The sequence below is a fragment of the Coturnix japonica genome, chromosome 12 (genome assembly GCF_054131305.1).
Source record: "Coturnix japonica strain WE chromosome 12, WE-NBRP24, whole genome shotgun sequence".
Classification (NCBI taxonomy): Eukaryota; Metazoa; Chordata; class Aves; order Galliformes; family Phasianidae; genus Coturnix; species Coturnix japonica.
In genome coordinates, this window is record NC_140674.1 from 9,339,118 (window position 1) to 9,362,967 (window position 23,850).

A 23,850-nucleotide genomic window follows, 5' to 3' on the forward strand; every position below is an offset into this window, starting at 1 on the left:
GGACTTTGCTTTGTTCTTTGGCCTAGATTTGGGTTGGAAATCTAGTTCCATCTTCCTATCTACTTGTTTGAAATAAATTTAGTTGATTACTTCAAGTCACAGAACCAAAAAGCATGCAGCCAACATGTGGCTACAGTAATGCATTCACTTATGAAGACATTATTGTGAGAAATAATCTGTTATTATCTAATATGAAATGTCTCCATTTTATAACTTGACTATGTACTATCATTGTGTTATGATTCTTTGATAAAGAAGCTGCAGGCATCTTACAAGGCCGTGGAGACATCCAGGCAACATCAGTGGTGTAAGTGAGCAATAATTTTTTGGTTCACAGCTCCTTTACAGAAGGCATAATCCAATCTTATGTAAAAATCATATGCCAAAACATTTTGTGTTATCCAGCCAGTTGTCTGTGTAATGTAAAATCGTCTTTGGTCCTTTCAGTTTAGTTTAAAGTTAGTTTAAAGTTCACAAAGAGATGTAGATTGATCTGAAAGCTAGACAATGGCAAATCAAGCACATTCTAAGCATTCTCACTTTCTGAAGAAGAAAGGCTCTTTTTCTTCAAACAGTTAAAAAACATTGATTAGTTATGTAGCATCATAAACTTTTACATGTTCCTGCATTTAACTTTAGATTGATCTGTGATTATAAGTTAAAGGGAGAAGTTTCTTCTGTACCCATACATACCTGTTTTTCCACAGATTGTATCCATTGTGGAAGAATAATTGCCCATAGTTACTTTTCTACATGTTCTGAAAACTCTATTTTGCTCTATTTTGTAATGAACCTGCTTTTGATATTACTTTTATGATTAGAAATAAAGTGCAACTTCATTGAGGTCCATGGAGATACAATTGCAAGCAGCCAATGCTGGCAATGGTAGGAAGTGATGTATATTCTTCCGGAAAGCTCAGTGTGGTCAGTAAGGGTGTGCTCCTGCTTACAGTGAATAAATCAGGAGAATTTGGAATACTTCAAGCACTTTTTCTAGGTAAGCTGCACTTTTCCTGGGTTGATGTGTCTACTAAATTTGTAAGCTACATCTTTTCTTTAGCAATTGAGTTTGCTGAGTAATTGGGTCTCATAGATTTTGCAGTTAATATACAATTTGAATATGCAGGCCATAAGAATGTGGTAGCTTGAGTCACTCACCAGATCCATACAGCAGAAAGGTGAGGGACCTGCAAATGCTGACTACCTTTACTGCATACTGTATGTTTACATCTTTCCTTTGTAAGCTGAACACTAATCAGTTTTATGCTGCTTATCAGATGTGCACCAAAAATGTCTCAGTAGGATGTACTGTTTTGATGAAAATAATTATTGGTGTTGGAAGGCAGTGATACTGAATAGGAAACAAGAACACTGATTGTCATATAGATTATTTTCAGTTCATTTTGAGATGTCTGTCACTTTATACTTGTATGTTTGTACTGGAAGACTTAAGATACTTGTCATATAACTTCAGTGGTGAATTTATATTACCTGGTGGCAAACTGATAGACGTTTTTAATCATACTGATTAAAACAATACAAAAAGTAACTCAGTCACACGGCTTGTTTTACATAGAATCATTGAATGGTTTGGATTGGAAGGGACCTCTAAGATCACCTACTTCCAATCCCACTGCTATAGGCAGGGATGATGACTTTGTTCTCCAAAGTTTATTTCATTTATTTATTTGTGTGTGTGTGAACTTCACTGGAAAAGTTATACATTTGGAACAATGCTGCTGCTGTATTATGACCATCTGTAGGGGTTAATTAATTCTATCTTCAAGATTTAAATAGAAATTTCATATCATTGTATCTTAAAGGCTTTAATACCATGAAAATGCAGTTAGTTATTTTTTTTTTTCTGAATTTGATGGTACATTTAAAAATATCATTAAAATAGATAGAGGATATTTGTTACTTTCGTATTGTTTGGAACTGTACCATAGTGTAAGTAATTGTGATAAATATATATATAAAAATGAGAAGGGAAGCTGAAAAATAACCTTCTTTGTGTAGGGTTACAATTGATAAAGTCGTTCAGCAGAAGCTACGAAAGCAAAGGGAAGAGTTCCAGTATACAAAGAAAGACAACAAATACAGTGTACTCCACCTCTGTATGAGATGCATAGCTTCAATAACCTTAACAATGTTTTAATATGTAAAAAAAAAATACATTATTTTACTGCACTGAGATATGTCTACCTGAGCATCAGGAAGTCTTCTGCAGAGTCATCCCGGATGGGCTAAGTTAGCTCAGGTCCTGGCTGCGTGATAGCTGTAGCAGGAACAGGGCATAGGGAGGTTAACATTTCTCATATTCCCCAGGGGATCTCAGATGTGTTTTGCAGCTCTACTTGAGCTCACTGTTCAAACTGAGAACATGAGCTACCTGATGTAGTTGTACTTTCTATCAAGTTACTTGATGTCTTTTTTTTTTTTCTTCACTTGTTTATAATAAATTTTAAAATGAATCATGAACATTTAGTGCTGTGATCCCAAACACTTGAATTTTAGACTTTGTGTTGATGTTAATAGTTTGGATGGTGCCAAGCATGGTTTCTTGGCCTTCCCCCCAACTTTCAAAGGGTAGCAGCAGCCTTATCTGTCTGAAAACACTGTGCTGAGTAATAATGAGCTATTTTCTTCTGTTGAGAATTGCCACTCTTCATGAACATTTTAAATTGTTATCTTCAAAACAAGCAAACAAACAAAACCAGTTCTCATTTGTCCTTCACTGAGAAACCCAATGACATAAATAATTTTATTATAGAATTTGTCTTTTTTTTTTTTTCCCCCAGAACTGTATATGCAAAGGTAAAAGCCCCTGCTTTTGTGATGGCGTGAAAGGCAATAAGGTAAGAGCAAATATATATTTTCTAGAATTAGTTTATAGTGGAAAATTGTCAATGCATTTGTTGAGTTGATATAGTGAGTGAATTTACGTTGTGCTGGTAATCTGTCAGTGAGGTCTATGGTGATTGTAAAGACAATACATTATCTCACAAAAAAAATATTGAAAAAACTCTGGACACTGATGAAGAATGTAAAATATATTTTTTAATCAATTAATATTTATAAATGTTAATCAATTAATACTTGTTTACAGTTTTGTGTGATGTTTGTTTAGGTTCCTTTCATAAACTCCTAGCCAATGCTTTCAGTTCTCACTGTCCTGGCAGCATCAGCTCTCCTGTTCTGAATGTCATAATGGCATTGTGTTCATTGTACTCTTTTTCTGCATCTGGACCTTGCTTAACTGAACCCACCGCTGACCTCACCTTTTCCAGTTCCTGAAGGGAAGATACATGCACTGGTATCCAACAGAGAAATCTACAGACCGAGATGAGTTTCTGGGTCCTGATCATAAATACCTTGTCAGGAGCAGGAGAACAGTGTCAATTCTATCAAAAGCAAAAGAACTGCAACCCTGCCTGTTGCTTGGCAGAGGCTCAGTGTGGCTTTTAGACAAACCTGAATTACACAAATGCCAAAAATTCTTTCAAACTCTTTCTGTAGTTTGAACAACAACTGATTCACAATGAAAGGCCCATTATTAGAGAAGTCATGGTGGTAGTTCAGGATAACTGTGGGGCACAGTGTTTGCTGTACTAAACCTTAACAATAGGTTTCAGACATGTACATGCCATGATGTCAGTATAGACTCAGGGTTCATTCCCACTGATCAATACATCTGGTTGGTAAAGAATTACTTTTTACTTCTTTAATTATGTATGAAGTATGTCATATTGCACCACTGCTATTCTTGCCTTTAGGAAGTTTAGATTTGGTGGTGGAGGAGAGTTCTCTCATATTAAAATGTGAAAAGTAAACAAACAAACAAACAAAAACCTGGCCACTAAAATCGAAATACTGATGAGTGAACACCCACAAATTGTCTTCATCAGTTCCCTTTTAATTATACTGAGTAATTAGTATGTAATGCTGTGTTTTTTTAGGTAGCATTGAAAAGTGAGGACATTTTACATTCATTGGCACATTTTCACAACTGTTCAACATTAGGAAACTCTCCAACCTGAAAAATCTTGGAATTTTTGATCCTTCAAGAAGAAAGTGTGGGTAAAACTGCAGGTCTAAAATGGGAGAGAAGTGAAGTGGTCAGATGAACGCATTTCTTCTCTGCAGCTTATGTGCATCCCATAGCTCACTGCAGCAAGCATGTTTTATGTTCAGTAGTTCCAGAATTACTTTCGTTTTCTATGGGATAGTACCGCACCCCCTCCAGTGGCACATCTTGGTACAACATTTCCGTTGTGCCTGCCTTGGGATGGCACTGGCTGAAAAAAAAAAAAATAAATGATTTGTTATAAGAAGCTATGCCTGTTTGTGATACGGATCTCATAGACACTTCATAATGCCATCTTCATCCTTTATTTGTGATTAAATATTCTGGGATTATTTTCTGTGTGTGAGTGTATGTATGTATGTGTATATATATACATTCACAATTCAGATAATATTTAAAATACAATGAGGTTTTTAGAGGTGAGAATTGGTGGAGGGACAAGCCAAGGTATTTTCAGATCGTCAGGACTTTTTTTGGAGCCTATCTTGTACACTGAATACTAAGATACCAGTAAGATAATTTATTCACAGCAGAATTGAAAATGCTTTTTGTGTGTGTAAGTTGTCTCTGATAAAACAGTAGGAAAATAGACTGCAATATGAACAGTCCTGAATAGTTAACTCTTCAGTGAAGTCATAGAATCATAGAATGGGTAGAAAAAGTAAAATGGATCATGCTAAACTGCTCCTATTTAAAGAGTTAAACATGGTAAAGAAATATTAACGAGAAATATGTATCAACTACTTTCTTAAACTTTACATGCTGCCAATTAAATTCAGTACTCTGTGAAAACTTGAGTACTCATGTCTTCTAATGTTCCTTATGCAGGCTATATAGAAACCAGGTCAGTATGGGCAAGGGTAATCTGTCTGCCACAGTAGTAGACACGGATGTAGAAGTTCAGAGGTAATGAATTCTTATAAATTAGTTATCAGAAAGAAAAATCAGCAATATTTTCAAGACTTCTTAACATTTGCAGGGTGAAAAAGGCTTCCCTGGTGTTCCAGGACCACCTGGTCATAGAGGCTTTCCAGGTCCAGAAGGGCCTCCAGGACCACAAGGACCAAAGGTAGGTTTCAGTGGTAAGAGAAAGACACTAGATTTGTGCTTAACTGTGGAAGTAAGATATGCCTGGATAAAGAACTATTTTAAAAAAGAACAGAAAAAAATAACACAACACCAAAACCATGTGTTCAGGAATCTCCAGTCTAGTGATTGATGTTATGTGGTCAGAAGCTGCAATGTTCATTTTTGAATGACAGGAAGTAGGTGATACAAATATCAGCTTTTGTTGTCATTTTTCCAGGAATCAGTGCTAAAGGTCTTGGACTGACCTGCCAGAGGCAAGGAACATATGTCTAAATACATTATAGTAGCATAACTACAATTTTGTTTAAGCAGTGTGCTCTGGCATCTGTTGCTAGAAAGAAGGGAAACAATCTGTTATCAAGGCAAAGAATAAAAAGTAGATTTAAGAAAACCTGAAGCAAAATACTTTTTTTCAGTTAAATCTTGTTCTGCCTAGGAAATGCCTTTTACTTACCTGAAGTCTGAGGAAAATGACTTTGGTGACTTAGGTTTACTTGCCGAAATGCCCAAATATATTTACATAGTTGTGTGTATGTACTAATGTACATAGTTGCACATGTTTGTACTAATATTAAAAAATATTGTATACCCTGTTATGCATTTGCTCTATTATATTGAAATATGTGGCTGTTCATTTCTGGTATAGGGTTCACCAGGGCTTATGGGCTTAGCTGGACCCAAAGGTATACGGGTAAGTACTTCTGTTTTAAACAAGCTCATATATATTAAATATCTTGTTTAAAGATAACAGTAATTTGTGAAAAATGAGTTTATATGACAGAAGGAAAGGATGCCTTCCAAAGTGATCTGGACAAACTTGAAAAATGGGTTCATGTGAACCTAAGAGGTTCAACAAGGCCAAGTGCAAGGTACCGCACCATGGTCAGTGCAATCCCAGATGCACCTGCAGGCCAGGAGAAGAACTTTTGGAGAATAGCCCTGCAGAAAAGGGCGTGGGTGCTCTGGTAGATGAGAAGCTGGACAGCATGTTATACATTATACTTGTGTAGTCAGAAGGGTTAAGGAAGTTAAAGTAATGATAATGATTTCATAGAACTATACTTGCATTCATTCTATTTATGAATGTGACAAAAAGGAAAACTCATGATGAGATTTTCCTTAATATCAGTGATGTTATTCTACTGTGGTTTTTTCTTTTTTTGTTTTCTTTTTTATGATTAGGGAGTCCCAGGAATACCTGGATTTTCAGGTCCCCCAGGTCTTCCAGTAAGTAAAAATAAATCTGATTCATCAATTTTTTCTCTTGAAATACTCTTCAGTAAACAATTACTCTCAACTCAGCATACTCACTCCAGTGTCAACATGTGAATTGATGTTATCTAGAGATAACAGTCTTAGCACTGTCGATTCTTACTTATTGTAATGATTTCAGAACGCTTTGTAATCTATCAGGTCTTGTGAAACACTCTTCTGGCACAAATGGTTTCAGTGTTGCTGTAAGGGAATATGAATGTGGAAAAAAAAAAAAAAAAAAAAAAAAAGTTTGTGTCAATTTCACACATGTTTTTTAGGGTGAACCAGGAATTGCTGGCCCCCCTGGGCACCCAGGTGTTCCAGGTTGCAACGGCACAAAGGTACAAACCAAGCTGGTTGTGATTGTGATTGGCTATGTTTCGGAATGGACAAAGCATTCTTACTTTTTCCCCCAATATACAACAATTTTGGTTTGTTTAGTTTGTGATTTTATTGACTAGAAAAAAAAATTAAGTCATGGCAGTTAATAATGGAAGGAGGAGCACTGTCTTTGTGTAAGCATAATTAAAGAATACAAGTTAACGTCCTGTGCTGTTAAGAATTATGTTTGTTATTTTGACCAAAAAATTATTTCACTTAAAGTCCAGAAGACCTAACCAACTTTGCCTGAACAGTCTGTCTTTTAACATGAGTAATGGAAGAGGAAATTAGTTCATTTTATCTTACCTGTATCTAACTTGCAGCTGCCAATTCATAAATCCCAAGAGAAACTAATATAAAAATTTAATATTAAGAAAGAATTCCATCTGAAAGGGGACATCAGAAGAATGCTTTTCATGGAAAATCATACATTTAATAAAGAAACAGAAAACTGGTCTGACATAGCTAATAAATCCTTATCTCTGACCAGTAAGGTCAGGCTATGCCACTTCTTTTAATGTGATAGTAATCCAACTCATAAATTTAGTGTAGTAACTAACTCTTTTGTATAGAAAACATCTTTTGCTATAATAATAATAAGATGCATTAACAATTGCTCTTAATTTCAGGGTGATCGAGGTTTCCCAGGTCCTCCAGGTAGAAGAGGTGCTCCAGGCATTCCAGTAGGTGTCTGTGAAATTCATGATTGTATGTATTTTTACTGCATAGAGACACTCAGTGAAGGAGTTTTGTAAAGCCTTATGTCAGATGATACTGACAACAGTTGAAATATAAAAGTATCCCCAGTTTGTTAATAATGAATAGAGTGCAGTAAAGAAACAAAATGTAAAACTGATGTTTAATCTGCTGTATGTTAGGCCTCAACTTTTTAGGCAGTGAATGCATGTGAATTCATTGTCTGATATTAGCTCTATAATGACACGAGGTGTACTCATGAAAATTTAACACATCTCTAAAGGTGTACAGGATGTATTTAAATAGATTCCATTTTCAGTTCATACCTAAATATCATTGAGGATACAGCCTACTTAAGCCACTAACAGAACACTCTGTTTGTGAAAATAAATCACTTAAAGAGCGCTGAGTTTAAAGAGAATTTGTGATGTGTTCCTTCACCATTGTTGCTTACTTTTCTGTTTTAGTAATATGGTTGTTCGTCTCTGTAGGGTATTCCTGGCATCAAAGGAGATAAGGTCAGTCACACCATATTATCTGAAGTAGTTACTGGAAATCAAGATTTAATGTTTGCTGCTGGAAATGAGTACTTGATGTCATCATTCACAGAAAACAGGTTTATATTCCAGAAGTACAACAAATTTTGTATCTCATTCAAAATTGTATTATTTTTTTTCCTGTTCCTTTAACTACATTTATTGGATGTTAAGAATTTATGTCTTTCAAGCACACAAAGAATTAAACCCCTCCTCAAATAGCTTATGGAATTCATATGGAAAGCTACAAATGCACTGGAAAGATGTTAAAGATGGAAAAAAAGTATAGAAAAACTGAAAAAATGTTCAGGACTGTGGATAGGAAGACAAAGTAGATCTGAAATGAAAACTACTCCTAATACAGAGAACTTGGATGCCTAAAAAAAAAAATTTTCATTTAATAAAATCATTTTAAAATATAGAATTATCTGTAGTGGACCACTTATCATTGTCTCGCAGATCTGATGTTGATTATTTTCCTATATACTCTGTTATAAGATTTGAAGCCTAAGATCCAGTAAGAAGTTCTACAAGTGTATCTTTCTATCTGATTTATCTGGTTGTCCAGGGCTGCCCTGCAGATGGATATGACCAAGGATATGGTGCAAAAGGTGATCCTGGATTGCCAGGAATGCCTGGACCTCAGGTAATGTATAGTTAACTCTTGCTGTGAGATCTAAGTGCATATACGCCTATAGTTGTATGTATATACATGTGTCCATATAATAAATTGTTTTTATGTACTATGTATTTATATATGTGCAATATTTTTTAGAATTACTCATTTCTGAACAAAATAACATATAACATAAAATAACCATATTTTAAAAATTATTAACTTAATATAATCTGACAAACAGAGTTTATCAGAAGTTTTTTTTCTGACTTTTCAACACAGAGTACACCAGAATAATAGTAATTATTTTGTCATCAGAACCAACAATCTTCCTTATCTACTGGTTAAATAAAAATGAGAAAGTCAGGTTGCAGACGAGAAAAATTACTTTAGAAATAGTGAAAAGTTCCCCATGAAGTAAAATTGGTTTAACTTCTCTAAGACTGTTAACAAAACCAATCTGATCTATATTTTTTCTAATGAACAGCAAGGTTAATAGAAGAAAGCAGAGTAGACATTTATTTTGATTGTTAGTATAAACAAAGAACAATGAATTAAACTGAAAAAAAAATAGTATTTTAAATTTCCCATTTCTTCAAAAATGAAGCTTTTAAGTATAGGATTTATTGCATGGAATATCCCAAAGCTTGCAGGCTTACTTTGTCTAACAGTAGGACTACATGGATAACTAGAATGTCCACTGTTGCATTAAACAGGTATTATACACTAGGGTAGTTTAGTTTTAGAACAGACGTGTATTCTGTGTTTCAAAACATGGAGTTATACTTCTGCATTATCTTGAGACATAAAAAGGAAGTCAAGAGACAGTGCTTCTCCTCTGTTATTCAGTTTGATGAACTTAGCATTATGATTTTCTCATGATCTTGCTAGGACATTTATTCATGTTGTGTTTGGTTTGTTGTATTTTTTTGTTTGTTTGTTTGTTTTAATGTGCAGGGTGCTCAGGGTGTTCAAGGATATCCTGGGGAAACTGGACCACGGGGTCTCCCGGGAACTTCAGTGAGTATGATCTTATATCTCACGTGTTACTTTAACCTTTGATTTTCAAAGTAATCTGTGGACTTATCTGACTCTCAGATTCACTGAAAGTTCAGTGTCTTGAATTTGTGAAATCTGTACCTTTCTGCATTCATCTGTTTGGTTTTTTTTTTCTGTTTATGTTTAATGCCTGATAATTTCCATGTTTTCAGACATATCCTTGTCTAAGCAGGCACTAATTTTAGTTTCAAAATAACTACCCATAAATTAACATTAAATACTAATGTAAATAACTGTTACAGAGATATATGTTGGCAATCAGGCCATGTAAACTCTACTGTCTCTTTACCTCACAACAAATTGCAGTAGTAATGGTGAAAGAAGAAATGAAAGAAAGTAAAATAACTCAGGTGAAAGCTGGGAACTTCAGGGGTCCTATGTTGCTGTGAATACCATATTTTTTTTACATAGTGAGTTTTTCTTTTCCTTTTTTTTTTGTAGGGAATACCAGGGAGACCAGGACCTCCTGGACCTAAGGTAGTCTCAGATTGGTAATGAAAATGAAAGCTTTCTAATATGTGTAACATCTATTTTCATATTCTATGAGTGTTATTAAAATAAATTCTGTAAAGAGCTCTGAATTGTGTTTTTTTGTTTTTATAGGGTCTTATGGGAATGAAAGTAATAGGAACCAAAGGAAGAAAGGTATTTGCATGAATGCTTAAAATGTTTTAAAGTTTTGTTTCTGATATACTATGGTGAAATGTTTGGAAAAGTAGATATTGCGAATAAAAATTCCCAGTGTATGTGTGGAAGTCTTTTACTGGAAGATGGAAACATGGCAGCATATAAGGACAAATTGTTTTATCATGAGAGTTGAAGATACAAACTTACCATAGAAGAGTAGAAACCTAAGAGGAGATAGCAGTTAATATTTACTACCTCATCAGATTAATGTGTCATTTATATATCAATATCATTTTTATTTGCTCAGCATTCCTAACTGCTTATCCAAGCACGTAAACACTGGTAAATATAGAGCATCTGTAGACTCAATTTCTTATGGCCAACATATTTTTTGTTTCAGCTCTCATGATGCTAGAAAACCTCCCAGGTTCTGAGGAAAAAAATTGGACGATTCTTCTTTTGTTGTCTTACTTTATATGCCATATAATTTACATGCATAGAAATGACAAAGAATATTACCTCAGCCTGCATTTGGAGGATAAAAGTAGACAATCTGATTACCCTTACAGCATCATTTTAAGAACTTGGGTCATCTCAGAGTTAGGTAATGGATTTGCATGGGTTCAGCTGTGGTCTGAAACATCACTGACAGTGGGATTGATTTTAATTTCATAATTACTCTTAGGGGCATGCTAGAAGGTTCCTGGCGTAATGTTTAGAAATACAATTGATTCGTGAAGCGTTCCTTGCTGTTACCGTGCAAGTACTTGCAATGGCTTTCCCTTGGCTTAAAATCACTCAAATTCATGGATAATATTTTGTTGAGCTCTGTGGGAAAAGGCATATTTAGGAATTTCCCTGTTCTAAAAGTACCCCAGTGGAAACTGTACTTTGATAGTAATGTTTGATACAAAAACTGATTTTACCTGTCAGCAATATTTTATAATGATCTCCTTGTAGTATGGGACTACAGTTCTGAGGATGTCACCAAATACACTTCATATATTTTTATTGACAGTCTTGATCAAACTGGGAGAAAAATGATGATAATTGTAAGGAGATACTCTTTATGCTAATTCTAGATTCTTTGAAAGAGGACAGTATGCACATTATTAAATTTCTCACCTAGGAGAGGCTGTAATACTAGTCTTATGTTTTCTGGCTAAAAAGCAAGCAAACAGAAATGTTAAATTTACTAACAGGTAATTGTAAAGACAGAAAAAAAAAATCACAATTTCAAACGTATAGCAGTAGTAATTTGAGACAAACAAACAAACAAAAACTTGTAGTTGCTTCATTTTTCCACCTTTTTTTAAGGGAGACACTGGATTAACTGGACCCCCTGGACCACCAGGAACTGTTATCGTGACATTAAGTGGACCAGACAACATGACGGTAGTAAAATAGTCAAAGGCTATGTTCAGATAAACCATTTTACTGTCTTGTACTTTGTGCAAGGATATCCTTATCTTCACTATCCTGGTAACATTTCTTTTCACCCACTGTAACTTTTTCAGTATCATTAGTTACTAAGCTTATCTTACAATGTGTCTGTTCAGTTTTTCAAGTATCCTTGAGAGCAGGCTGGTGACTGTATCAGCCAGTTACCTCAGGACTCTGGGGGTACACCCCCTCAAGACCCACAGACATACAGATGTTCAGGCTTCTCAGGCAGTCACAAACTTATGGAGTGAGAGACAGTGCTCCCCAGGTTCCCACCATCTGAACCATTGCTTGAGGGCTGTGTGTAGAGCAGTCTCTAGTGAAGACTGAGGCAAAAAAAAGTTATTGAATCCCACAGCCTTATGCTTATCTGCTGTTACCAGCTGTCCGTGTTGCTCACTAGAGAGGTTGTGCACTCCTGGGCCTTTTTTTTCCAGGTGCTGTACCTTATAGAAGCCTTTCTTAACTTTCTTTGTACCCCTAGCTATAGGAAGGGGTGCTGATAGTAAGTTGCTTTTTCATTTAATTATTTAAGTAGAGCTATCTTTGCTTAAGTGATCTTATCAGTGGTGTGAGGCTTTCCTATTTGTTACACTTGAATGTTTCGGTAAGCGCAGAAACAGTTCAGTGAGCATATTAAATTTTGAATTAATTTATTACTTTTTCTCTATAATAGGACTTGAAAGGAGAAAAAGGAGAAAAAGGATCAAGAGGACTTCCAGGGCCAATGGGATTTGCGGTAAGAGACTACAGTAAATCCCATGAATTCAGACATTCAAACAGCATCACCTAGTAATGGCAGTTCTTTAGGGTCCAGCATTATGATATATATTCTGACCTTTAATGAATACCTACTAGTGTTGTTCTACTTGCACGTCATCTTTGCACTATTTAAAGATAAAAAAAAAAAAAAAAAAAAAAAAAAAAAAAAAAAAAGATAAATACGTATTTAATTTAGAAAATATGACTTAAAAATATGTGTATTTTGAGGGTGTTTTTGTTACAGGGGCCAACTGGTGATTCTCAGAGTGAAAAGGGTGACCGAGGAGAACCTGGGGCACAGGTATGTGAAAAAGGCATGATATGTTAATCTTCCTTGAAAAGCAGTTTTGTTCTATTGTTTCTCAGGGAAAAGCTGTTAGACTTTTGCTTTCCAGTTTTCAAGTCAGATTTTCTAAGATGCAAAAACTTTCATCCGGTAAACCAGTCTAGAAATCTTTTTTCTTTTTTTTTTTTTTAATTTTCTGATTTTTTTATTATTCTTTTATTTTTTTTCTTTGTAGGGTAAACCTGGTAAAGAAGGTGCTCCGGGTCTACCTGGATTGCCGGTAATGAAGGAAACCTTCAAAATGTTTTTTAAATAATAGTCTTTAGGATTAGGATTGGTAGAATATGCCATTATAAAGGCAGGTTTGGACGTGAGATCTGTAGTATTGCTTGCAGGCAAGGAACTTTACCCTAGCCTGAATCTTTCACTTAGATTTCTTCCTCTGAGCAAGTCACATTCACATTGCCATTGCCATCTCCATGAAAAAAGAAAAATTTCAATTTTAAAGCTTACTGATGACAGTGCTAAGAGATTATTTCTCATAAAATTTTCTGCTATCACCTGCAGGGACAAAATGGTGAACAGGGCAAACCAGGACTGGCTGGCAGACAAGGAGCTAAGGTATTGGTTAATGCTTTTATTGTTATTTTTGAGGATGAGGATAATGTATGTTTGAAGGTTAGTATATTAGTACATATATTGGTATATATACTGAACAGTTGTTTTGGGAACAGAAACAGTTCAGGAATAGAAGTCCTTTAATGTTATGAACAAAGTACTGAGGTGACAGAGGATACCAAATGTCATGTCAAGTATTGTTTTTAATAAATAAGTTTAACCAATTTCTGTCCTTTAATTAAGGGTGTAAAAGGAAACACTGGTCCACCTGGAGCTTGTGGTCGAGTAAGTGTGAATTACCTTCATCACAGCATTTGTCTAAACCACTAGAATAAGAATAAGCCCAACTGATTTCATATGGCAATGTCAGATACCTCATGATGCTCTTACTGGAATATATCATTCTGGGAGGTACTGTTATTGCTAGGTGTTTCATAGAGATGGCATCTCCCTTCAAGTAGAATTGGATACAAAATCAGCACCTTATTAGACTTCAGTCATTTCCACTCCATTGTCCTTCTTAAAGGCCCCACGTGCATTTAATGGTAACTTTCTGTTCAAATTGTCCAAAAAGAAATAACTTCAAATAAGCTGAATAATGTGTGATATTGGCAGAGCTGTAAAAATGCCCACATTGTTCTAACTAAATGGTCAGTATGAGGCATTGTGCATTTCTCTTCATTCTTACTATTTTTTTTTCTTTTCTTACAATCTTTTTATTAAGACAGAGTATTATGATGTAGTTGGTGAAAAAGGTGATGAAGGACCACCTGGACCTCCAGGACCAAAAGGGCAACGTGGCATACCTGGTTAGTAACCCATTAAGACTATAATCTTCTGGAAAGAGCTGATTACTCAAAGGGCTTGCTGCAGGCTAGATTTTTAGAGTACTCTGAAGCTTGCTTCTGCCTTTCCAAGAATAATTCCAAATTACTCCAATGGAATGGTGAAGCTGACATACTTCATTATGCAGTTAATTGAGTTTAGGACCTAAACTCACTCTATTCTCTATAATGACCTCAGTGGGTAATTCCATCAGAGCATTGTTTATGTATGCCGTAGACAAACCATCAGGGCTGTAAGTCTTCTTACCTTCTGGTGGAGATTCTTCTAATCTTTTTTGGCTTTCACAGATTGTTTCTTGCCATTTTTTATTGACTATCACCCTAGAATAATATTTTTTTTCTTCTGTTTATTTTGGCCATGTTGTAAAACTAAAATGTACTGATATATTTTAACCAGATTTTAGTGAGTGTGCAACAGCTGTGTAAATGGTATATACCTACACAGGCAAAACCAAACTCTTAAATGATAAAATGAGAATAGAATGCAGAAGTCCAAAGATTGTAGTCAGTGTTACTGAGTAGTGCCTTGTATATCATGCAGTTTTTTATTTAAATTTCTAAACACATTGTTTTGCAGGGCCACAGGGTCCTCCTGGAGATGCTGGTAGACCAGGTATATGTAATAATTTAGTACCTTGCTATTATACCCAGTCAGCTTTGTGAAAATCTTAATTTTGGAAGAATCTGAACGTAACTCTAAGTGGCAAAAATATGCCACCCAAAAGTTTTGATGGGACAAGTATTTGAAGAGAGATTAAAAAACATTTTAAAATATATCTACATTGTCGTTGTAATTATTTAATAAATAACAGCATAAAAAAAAAGATTTGGACTCTGAGGCAATGTGTTCATCTTGTTCAACCTGCAAACTTTGCTTTGAAGTTCCATTTCTTGTTTATATTTTTTCCTGTTTTGTTAGGTGTGTCAAGACCTGGTCTGAGGGGTCCCCCAGGATTTCCTGGGCCAAAAGGAGCAAAAGGAGAAAAAGGACAGGTGGGCTTGTGTATTGTAGGCCCTCCAGGACTGCCTGGGATAACTGGAAGAATTGGTTCTGTTGGATTGCCAGGTCCTCCAGGAGAACCAGGTGATGCTTCATTATTGTATACACAATGAGCAACAATGAATTTAGAGTCATCTCCATATCTAACTAATTAGATTATATAAATACTTAAGAATGGAGTGTATATTGAGTTATACAACATAATTTTTCCTTGGAAATTTCTTGACAGAGTATTCACTAAAAAGCATGCAAAGCAAAGGTCTGCTTCATTGTTAATGAAGTTCTGGGGAGAGGGGCTGAGAGGTTGAAAATTTTTCACTTTTTTGTATAACTGTGACTAAAAATCTTCTGTATAATCACAGGAAGGACTAATGAGAGAAAATCTGTTCTTAAGATTAGCTTTTCCAAAATCTACAGAATTTCTGTAAGACTACCTTCAGAAAGGGCTGTTCTAAAAGTTAGAGAGATCATACAGATACCTGCATAGGTCTTGCTGGGCATTAGAGCTGGTTTGAAGTTCTGACAGCATGAAAACAAAATAGTAGCAAAGTAATAGATGAACCAATTGATTAGATGCAGTTTACAACACTTCTAGAAAGTGTATTAACCAAGAAAATCTCTTAAAGAACCAGCATCATGTTTTCTTTACATACGGTATTGCTTACACAAGTTCTTTTCTGATATGATGCTTCTATTTTCTCTCAAAAAACATCTATCCTGCAAATGTATTGCTCTGTGTATCTTCTGTCTTTTCCAGAGTGATAGTAAATACACCAGAATAATTCTGACAAAAATACTTGAACAGCATTAATAATCTACAATTAAAATTAAAGTTTCCAATTCTGGAAAAGTAAGAGCTATGTTTCCGTTGATTCAAATAAAATGTAAATATTTCCTACAGAAGGGACTGTGCTTTTTAAATGCACCTCCCTGGCTAGACAGGTGGATCCAGCATCAGTCTGATGAGATTTACTTTAGCTTTGCCATACTTATCCTCAAGTATATGAAGTTAAAGGTGTTTTGGACTTGTCCAGGTAGTTCTTTCTTGAATAAATACTGACACCAGCTCATCCCTGAACCTTTATTTCTGCTTTAGGAAATGAATAATTGTCTGATGTACTGGTGCCATGCTTCTTTCATTAACAGGTAGAGTAACTTTTAGAACAGGCCCACCAGGACTTCCTGGACAGCCAGGGTGTGCAGGACCTCCAGGACCTCCAGGAGACACTGGCATGAAAGGTCAGTGACTGTGTTTTACTGGCTATGTTTCAGGGTTGGTATAGTATTCACTTGGCTAACAAGATGTCAGAGACACCAGGAACTCTTACTGTTGTGGAGTAAGCCTTTCCACATTTGAGAGCTCTTAGAGCGGAAATTAGAGTTGGAAAACAACAACAAAAAAAAAAAAGTGTCAGTACAGGGTTTTGTCTATCTTGATTTTGAGTAGAATTTTTCTTTTGTTCACAAGAGTGTTTCCTCTGAATGAGATCACAAGCAGATCATAATGGCAGTTGCTGGCCTTCTCCAGTTTTGCTTCCTTTCTGCAAGCTATCACTTAGAACTTACTGAAGTGACCTTCCTTTGAAGTTAAGATCACATTTCCTGCTACTGCTCTTTGACCAGGATATATTGACCATCCTCTGCAACAAATAATATAACACATTAGCTAAGCTTAGGAGTTACTTGCTGTTGAACAACTTACTTATTATATTCCTTCTAGGTGATGAAGCTTGCGTGTGTACTGATTGCAGCTATATTCCGGGAACACCTGGTCTTCCTGGTTCTCCTGGGCCACGTGGTCAGGATGGCATCCCTGGTAAATTATCTCAGTGTTCCTAATAGGATAGTAGAAAATGGCAATATTTTACTTTTAGCACAAGAATCAGGACTGGTATGAGCATGTCAGCAGCATGCAATATTCTGGGTCCCTGAAATAGCTCTGAAGTTGTGATAAGTATGCATAATACAGCTCCATTTGCTGATGTGAGCCTGTGTCCTAAAAGCATTTATGCCTGTGCGCTGAGCTTAGGTGCAGCTTGAAGCCAGGTTAATCTGTGCTCATGTAATCAGTGTGAATGGCAGTAACATTCAGTGCTGAGTGTAATTATCAGAGCTGTCAAAATCTATTTTCTTATTTTCTTTTTCCTCTGCAAAATATGCTGTTTCTTTTGCAGGTAGAGATGGAGCACCAGGTCCCAAAGGAGCTCCAGGTTCCCCAGGTGCACCAGGGCTTCCAGGAGCTCAAGTAAGACTTGCATTTTTCAGATTATTTTTTAGATCCCATAATAATTTCATACAAATGTCACAGCTGGTGTTACATGCTGTTACACTAGGTGATTTCAACGGTTTTCTGTTGTGACCTTGCCTTGAATGTTGTGTGCAGTTCTGGGCTCTCTAATAGCAAAAGGATATTAAGATACTTGAAACTGACCAGAGAAGGCCAAAAGAGCTGGTAAAAGGTCTAGAACACCTGTCCTATAATGAGAAGCTGAGGATGCTTAGGCTGTCTAGTCTGGTGAAAAGGAAGTCAAGATTCTGTTCATCTACATAATACTATAATCATGGCAGAGGCTGTTAAGCATGCACAATTTTGTTTGTCTGTGTCTGCTTTATATTTTATCTGCTGTGATTTTTTTCAGTTGTCTCACTTCTCTTGTGTCCAGCATATCTTGGCAAGTCCAGACTTACCAAAGCCCTGGCTGTACTGAGAAACTCATAATGCCCCATTTACTGGTACAAAGGACATTCCTTCTTGGGAAACTTGCTGAAGAGGGTTGGCAGGCACCTACCACAGACAAGGCACTTGGTTGTTCTAGCTTGTGCCTGTAGTAATAATTATTCTTAGGAAAGTACGGTAGACACTGTCCAATATCAAACTGACATGCACAAATATATATTGTGGTGGCATACAGATTTGTAACTGGAAGAGCCTACTAATGGTTTTTTTTGCAGCTTCCAAGATTTCATGAGCCCAAGGTCGCTAGATCTCAGTGTGCTTTCAGCTTTACATTATGCCTTGAGTGGTCAAGGAAAGAGCACTGAAATTAGCTACAGATAGCCAACTATGGCAGTGTCCCTAGTGAGAGAGTCCCACAAGGAGAAGAAATCTCAGATTTGAAGATATTTTCTTGTACTCTTATTTGTGCCAATAATGAAAGTGTGCATTTTTAGTAAATGGAGATGAGAATAAGGAGAATCATTCTCAGGTATTCTATTTGAATACTACTAAAAACCAACCAAACAAACAAACAAAAAAACCCACTTGAAAACAGTTGACATGTCTAGCACTGAAAGTTTATGATTGCTTTTTTTTCTAGGGACCTCCAGGTTTTAAAGGAGATCAAGGACGTAAGGGATCAAAAGGTGAGCCAGGGTATGTGTATCCAGAAGGACCAAAAGGAGAGCAAGGAGATCCAGGAACCAGGGGGGACAAAGGAAGAAAAGGGTCAAGTGGAATTCTGGGAAGACCAGGCTCTAAGGGTCACAAAGGTTCTAAAGGTGAAGAGGTGAGTATGCACTGTCTGTAGTGAATACAGAATTCATGAAAAGCTTAGTCAACAATTTTATCTTACATAACAATCTGTTTTACCTATTATGATATTTCTGCTGAATATCCTCTCCCTGACTTAGACGTACTATGCTCATCTATAGCAACAAATCCCAAGCGAAAACATAAGAATGACAGTAAATATTTTTGTGTAATACCAGACGGAAACGAGGCTAGTGTGGATGCATGCTGCTGAAAAGCCTCAGCACTGTCTTAGATTTCTGTGATAAATGAAACAAAACAAAACAAAAAAAACAAACAAAAAAGATTTTTTTCTGTCTACTCACATTGCTTAAAATAAGAAGTCCAGATGATTCTAGTTTGGTCTTTAGGAGTTAATCTCCAATCAGGCCTGAGAGAAACCACAAAAGGTTTGAGAATAACTGTAAGACTAGGATTGTTTGGACAGAGGTCTTTGTTCAGCAGAAACAAAAACTAGCAATTATCATTGTGCTGTGTTGGCTGAGAAATTGTAAAAGCAATTCAGATATCACTCCCTCTAAACTTGATCTCATTCTATTCAAGGAGAATCAATGTTGAGATTTTGTTTTTTCCCAAATGTTGCTTTGAAAAATGAAAAATAATAGTTGGATGTAATGCCACAGTGATTGAAAATTGAGCTGGTACTATTTCGCTTTTAATAAAAAGGATGAACGAATGCCCTGTGCTTGTAACCATTGATTCTAAAGTTCATATTCTGTTGATCACAAATAATTCAGTCATAGAAGTCCTCCTCAGTTAACAGAGTTGTTCTGTTGCTGAAATAATGTGATATTACAGTTACAGATAGTCAGGCATTTTGTTTTGAAAGTTAGCGTGAAAAGCAAGTAATCTGTGGGATGCAGACATGTATAATCATTAATAGGGATTGGCTGGTTCAAAAGGAGATAGAGGGCAACCTGGATTGCCTGGCAACCCTGGTCTTCCTGGAGAGATGGGGCTTCCTGGACTGCCAGGATACGGACCACAAGGAATAAGAGGTGTCAAAGGCTCTAAAGGATTACCTGGTCCACATGGATTGCCTGGAGAAGCTGGTTTGTAGCTTAATATTTTATTGTTCTTTACCTATGATAAAGATTTCAATTGCAAAGATAGACTGAAAAAAAAATATAAATTATGAAAAATAGGAAGTTTTTCTCAGGATGAGATTTGCGTTCTTCCAGCTTCAGTCCCACTAGAAACAAAAATCTTAGGGTCATAAGACAGCTGAGGTTGGAAGGGACCCTATCAGGTTCATTGGTCCAAAATCCTGGTCAGAGAAGGGTAAGCTATGACATTAGAACAAGTTCCTCAAAGGATTATCCAGTCAAGGCTTGAAAACTTCCAAGTAACAAGACTGTGCATTTTTCAGTAGCCCGTTCCAGTGCTTGACCAACTTCATCATAAAAAAAAGATCCCTTAATTATATATCCAGTTATCAGTGTGAGCTAAGTCACTGGGGAAAATAGAAGGGATCAAATCAGTGCCAGCATCATCAGTGTGTTTATTTAAAGGCAAGCATGATCTGAGAGAACTTGAACAGGAGAGATGTATTCAAGATAGAATCAAGTCACTTCATAAGGAGAATTTTTGAATTTTAGATCCTTGGGATTCTGAAGCTTAGTGCTTCAGATTCGTTGGATTCCGTATGCCTAAGCTGTTGACTCATTTAAGATGTGAATTTGTTATCGAAAGAGGTGAAATTATCAGAGTTCATCTGTCTGAGCCTTCATCAATCTCAGTTTGTCACACTGCTCCACATATGAAGAAATCTACATAAATCTCTGTTGGAGACATTGCTGGTTGTGGGGTTTTTAGTTTTGTTTCTTTTTATCTGATCTGAGGGCAGTCATTGTTGGTATTGACAATACGTTTTATTTCCTACTTGAAATCATTTTGTGCTCTTTTTTCTGGTTTTCCACCAGACTGCAGGAGGGCTGAAAGGAAGCCATGAGATGGGCTTACTGTCAATAAAATTATTCCCCTGTATTAAGTCAGGATTTGAAGGATACTCGGAAGTATGGGAACTACAGAAGACTTCATTTTTAACTGAGTAGATTCCTTGCTAATATTTTAAATGCCTAACATTTTCAAACTGTAAGACTTTGATAGTGTATTTCCTGAAGGTCTGAAAGGAGAGACAAGTAGGATAGCTCCATTGCCTGCATTGCCAGGACCCCAAGGACCACATGGTTTACCTGGACCCCCAGGAGTGCCTGGTGAGTAAGTTTAAGTAATGTGATTTGATTGATTTGATGATTTGATTGGACTTTCTCTACCGTCTCAAGCTGGATAAAAATGTTGGTTTATTTTGAGAGAAATGTAGGAATTTCTGTGATGCAGAGACTAAGGAATAAGCTGTATCCTTGAGTTTCAAGAAAATTAGGGGAAGTGGGCATAAAAAAATGAACAGAAAAGGCACATGGGGCCATACCCACAGTGTGCAGTACAGTGAAGGATCTAAGCAAGACCAAGAAACAGAAACTTTAGGTGTGTATGTTGTAGCTCATATATCTTAAAAGGCATTCTGACATAATTTTGCAATGTCTAATCGAAAATACACAGCAATTCCTGCAGTCCTCAAAAGAGAAGAATTAAAATTAGTTTGAAGCATTCTTAAGCCCCCAGTATTGACAGTAACAAAATCTCATACAGTAGTTACAAGCTTGCTCAATTTTTTTTTTTTTATTTTTTTTTTTTTTACTTTATTAAACATTGTTCTAATATATTGTGAGTGATCCTCAGTTTCCTTAATGGGTGGGTTCGGGGCTTGGGTTTAGAGAGATGCTTTTCTGACAGCTGGTCTTCTAAATATTGCAGTGAGACTGAAGATAACTGTAAGGCCTCTGATTTGATTTTATAGAACAGCAGTCCTTAAAACTGCCCTGAATAGTACAGAAAAATCTGTTAGTTTAATGGTAGCTTCTGTTCATTTAGTTGGTTCTGCTCTGAGCCTCAGCCCTATGATGTGTTGCTTGAATGTTCTCAGCAAGTGGAAGATATGTATCTGCACATAGTTGTTCAAAAAAGTTGAAATTGGAAATATTGCATAAAGACTGATCTCACAGACTTATGTCTGCTTTGATGTGGTGAGCACAAAAATCACAGTTATTACTATAGTGATGTGGAGGATAAATAGTGTCAAAGACCTAAAGATATGATCTACAGTGATGTTCTAATTAATGATGATAAACTAGGAAACACCAGGTTATTACGTGATAAAGTTCTGTGGTAAGATGCATCACAGTTTATGTATTTTCTTTGCACAGGTAGAGTTGGAACAAGTGGTCAGCCAGGTGATGTGGGGCAACCAGGGCCAACAGGTGACACAGGCTTTCCAGGGCTTGGGTTTCCTGGAAATCCAGGCCCAAAAGGTAAAACACATTTATTGATCTTTAAAAAACAAAGCAAAACAAAGCAAAAAACCCACACGTGTAAATAAATAAGAAACAAAAAAACACAAAACCCCCTTTTTTCTACTTTTTTTGTTGTTGTTAAATCTGAATTGAAATAGATTTTAAATAAATGAACATTAGGTGATATTTAGCACTCTTGTAATTTACTGCCTTCAAGTTGCAAAAGTTTCAACACTGCCTTCAGATTGCAAATTTGAGGTACTTCAGAGACTTATAAAAGGTGTCAGTGGGAAAATATTTTAAAAGATGATTGTAAAGAATTGATGCATCCTGGAATATTGGCCTAATAACTAGTTCTGAGTGCCAAACTTACTTCAATTCTGTTTACCTACATGTGTGTTACAGAGCTGTACTAGTAGTTTATTTTTAATCAGTGTTAATACAATACAGTGTTCTATCTGCTCTACGCTGGAGGAAATAGAAAACATTTTGAATACTGTGAATTTGGCCCTCCCTCATGCACAGTCATGCCCCTCTTTTTTATATACCTTTGGATGCTAGAAATATTATGAACTACTCTAATTGTCCCATCAAGAAACATACAAACAAAAAGTAGAAAGCTCTGTTACTAAAATTACTACAATGTAGCTTGTTGAAGAGAATAGTAGGGAGCTGGCATTTAACACTTGAAACAAGTAACTGAGCAGTGTTACAATGAGTATTGAGTGAGTACTTTGAGATTAAGAGACTGTGTGGCAGATGCATGTAAGGATATAACTTAGTAAAAGAAGCACGTAACAGCATACATACAAATACCCATTTGTAAAATAAGGTGATAAACACAGAATTTGTACTGACGTTTCATTTCATTTGCAGGAGATAAAGGCCTTCCTGGAGGCAGAGGGGCACCAGGCTGTGAAGGAAAGATTGGAGAGCCAGGCCGAGCTGGAAATGTAGGACAACCAGGAGAAAAGGTTCGGTTAGAATAACTGAATATTGTGAATATTGTAGGCACTGACTTTGATTACTTAAATAAATATCCTAATGAAAAAAAATGACTGTCATGTAAAATTAAGGAAAAATTTTATTTTCAGATATGGGCCCAGCTTTTTTTGTTTAAGCGAGCATTGTAATGCAATAACAGCAAACAGAGGGAATTGCTTTTTTAATGCTTAGTAGCAATTTCTTAGAGGTAGGAGATAGAGTTCAAAAGCTATTTAGACAAATTAATATATTGATGCAGAATCTGCAGCTGGTCATTAAGGAACATCCAGTGTTCTACTGAATTGGAGACATTATGCATGGTAAGGTGAAAGATCCCCAGGAAAAGATGATGAATAGTAAAAAAAAGCTAGCTGATCACAGGATGGAAAAAGTATTTTAGCACTTCTGCAAAGCATAGTACATATTGATTGTCTGTATTTCTGTTTTGCAGGGTGACCCAGGCATGATTATTCCTGGAGAGCCAGGCAGACAAGGTTCACCAGGAGGTCGTGGCATTCCTGGCCCAAAAGGTGATAGTGGATTTCCAGGGCTTCCAGGCTTACCAGGGAATGCTGGACGTGATGGCAATAGTGGCCCAAGAGGTACTGTGGTCAAATAAGCATAAGAAACACCATAAGATAGATCCATGTTTTAAGGAAAGGGAAGCCAAGTTAAACAGTGTTCT

General features: G+C 36.2%; 1 protein-coding gene across 2 annotated transcripts in view; it reads left to right on the forward strand.

The window, feature by feature from the left end:
• The window catches only part of COL4A3 (collagen type IV alpha 3 chain), a 52,006-nt gene that overhangs the window by 8,298 nt on the left and 19,858 nt on the right, over positions 1-23,850 (forward strand). For both annotated transcript variants that reach the window (XM_015871391.2, XM_085512877.1), the window contains exons 2-30: positions 2,802-2,858; positions 5,067-5,156; positions 5,823-5,867; positions 6,359-6,403; positions 6,709-6,771; positions 7,441-7,494; positions 7,999-8,025; positions 8,612-8,689; positions 9,617-9,679; positions 10,160-10,195; positions 10,322-10,363; positions 11,663-11,740; positions 12,465-12,527; positions 12,795-12,851; positions 13,072-13,116; positions 13,404-13,457; positions 13,698-13,739; positions 14,179-14,263; positions 14,877-14,912; positions 15,219-15,383; positions 16,446-16,538; positions 17,020-17,115; positions 17,474-17,544; positions 18,617-18,805; positions 19,712-19,880; positions 20,952-21,044; positions 22,095-22,199; positions 23,058-23,155; positions 23,617-23,767. In XM_015871391.2, coding sequence (XP_015726877.2) covers positions 2,802-2,858; positions 5,067-5,156; positions 5,823-5,867; positions 6,359-6,403; positions 6,709-6,771; positions 7,441-7,494; positions 7,999-8,025; positions 8,612-8,689; positions 9,617-9,679; positions 10,160-10,195; positions 10,322-10,363; positions 11,663-11,740; positions 12,465-12,527; positions 12,795-12,851; positions 13,072-13,116; positions 13,404-13,457; positions 13,698-13,739; positions 14,179-14,263; positions 14,877-14,912; positions 15,219-15,383; positions 16,446-16,538; positions 17,020-17,115; positions 17,474-17,544; positions 18,617-18,805; positions 19,712-19,880; positions 20,952-21,044; positions 22,095-22,199; positions 23,058-23,155; positions 23,617-23,767 — 2,290 coding nt within the window. The remainder of the gene's footprint in view (positions 1-2,801; positions 2,859-5,066; positions 5,157-5,822; positions 5,868-6,358; positions 6,404-6,708; positions 6,772-7,440; positions 7,495-7,998; positions 8,026-8,611; positions 8,690-9,616; positions 9,680-10,159; positions 10,196-10,321; positions 10,364-11,662; positions 11,741-12,464; positions 12,528-12,794; positions 12,852-13,071; positions 13,117-13,403; positions 13,458-13,697; positions 13,740-14,178; positions 14,264-14,876; positions 14,913-15,218; positions 15,384-16,445; positions 16,539-17,019; positions 17,116-17,473; positions 17,545-18,616; positions 18,806-19,711; positions 19,881-20,951; positions 21,045-22,094; positions 22,200-23,057; positions 23,156-23,616; positions 23,768-23,850) is intronic.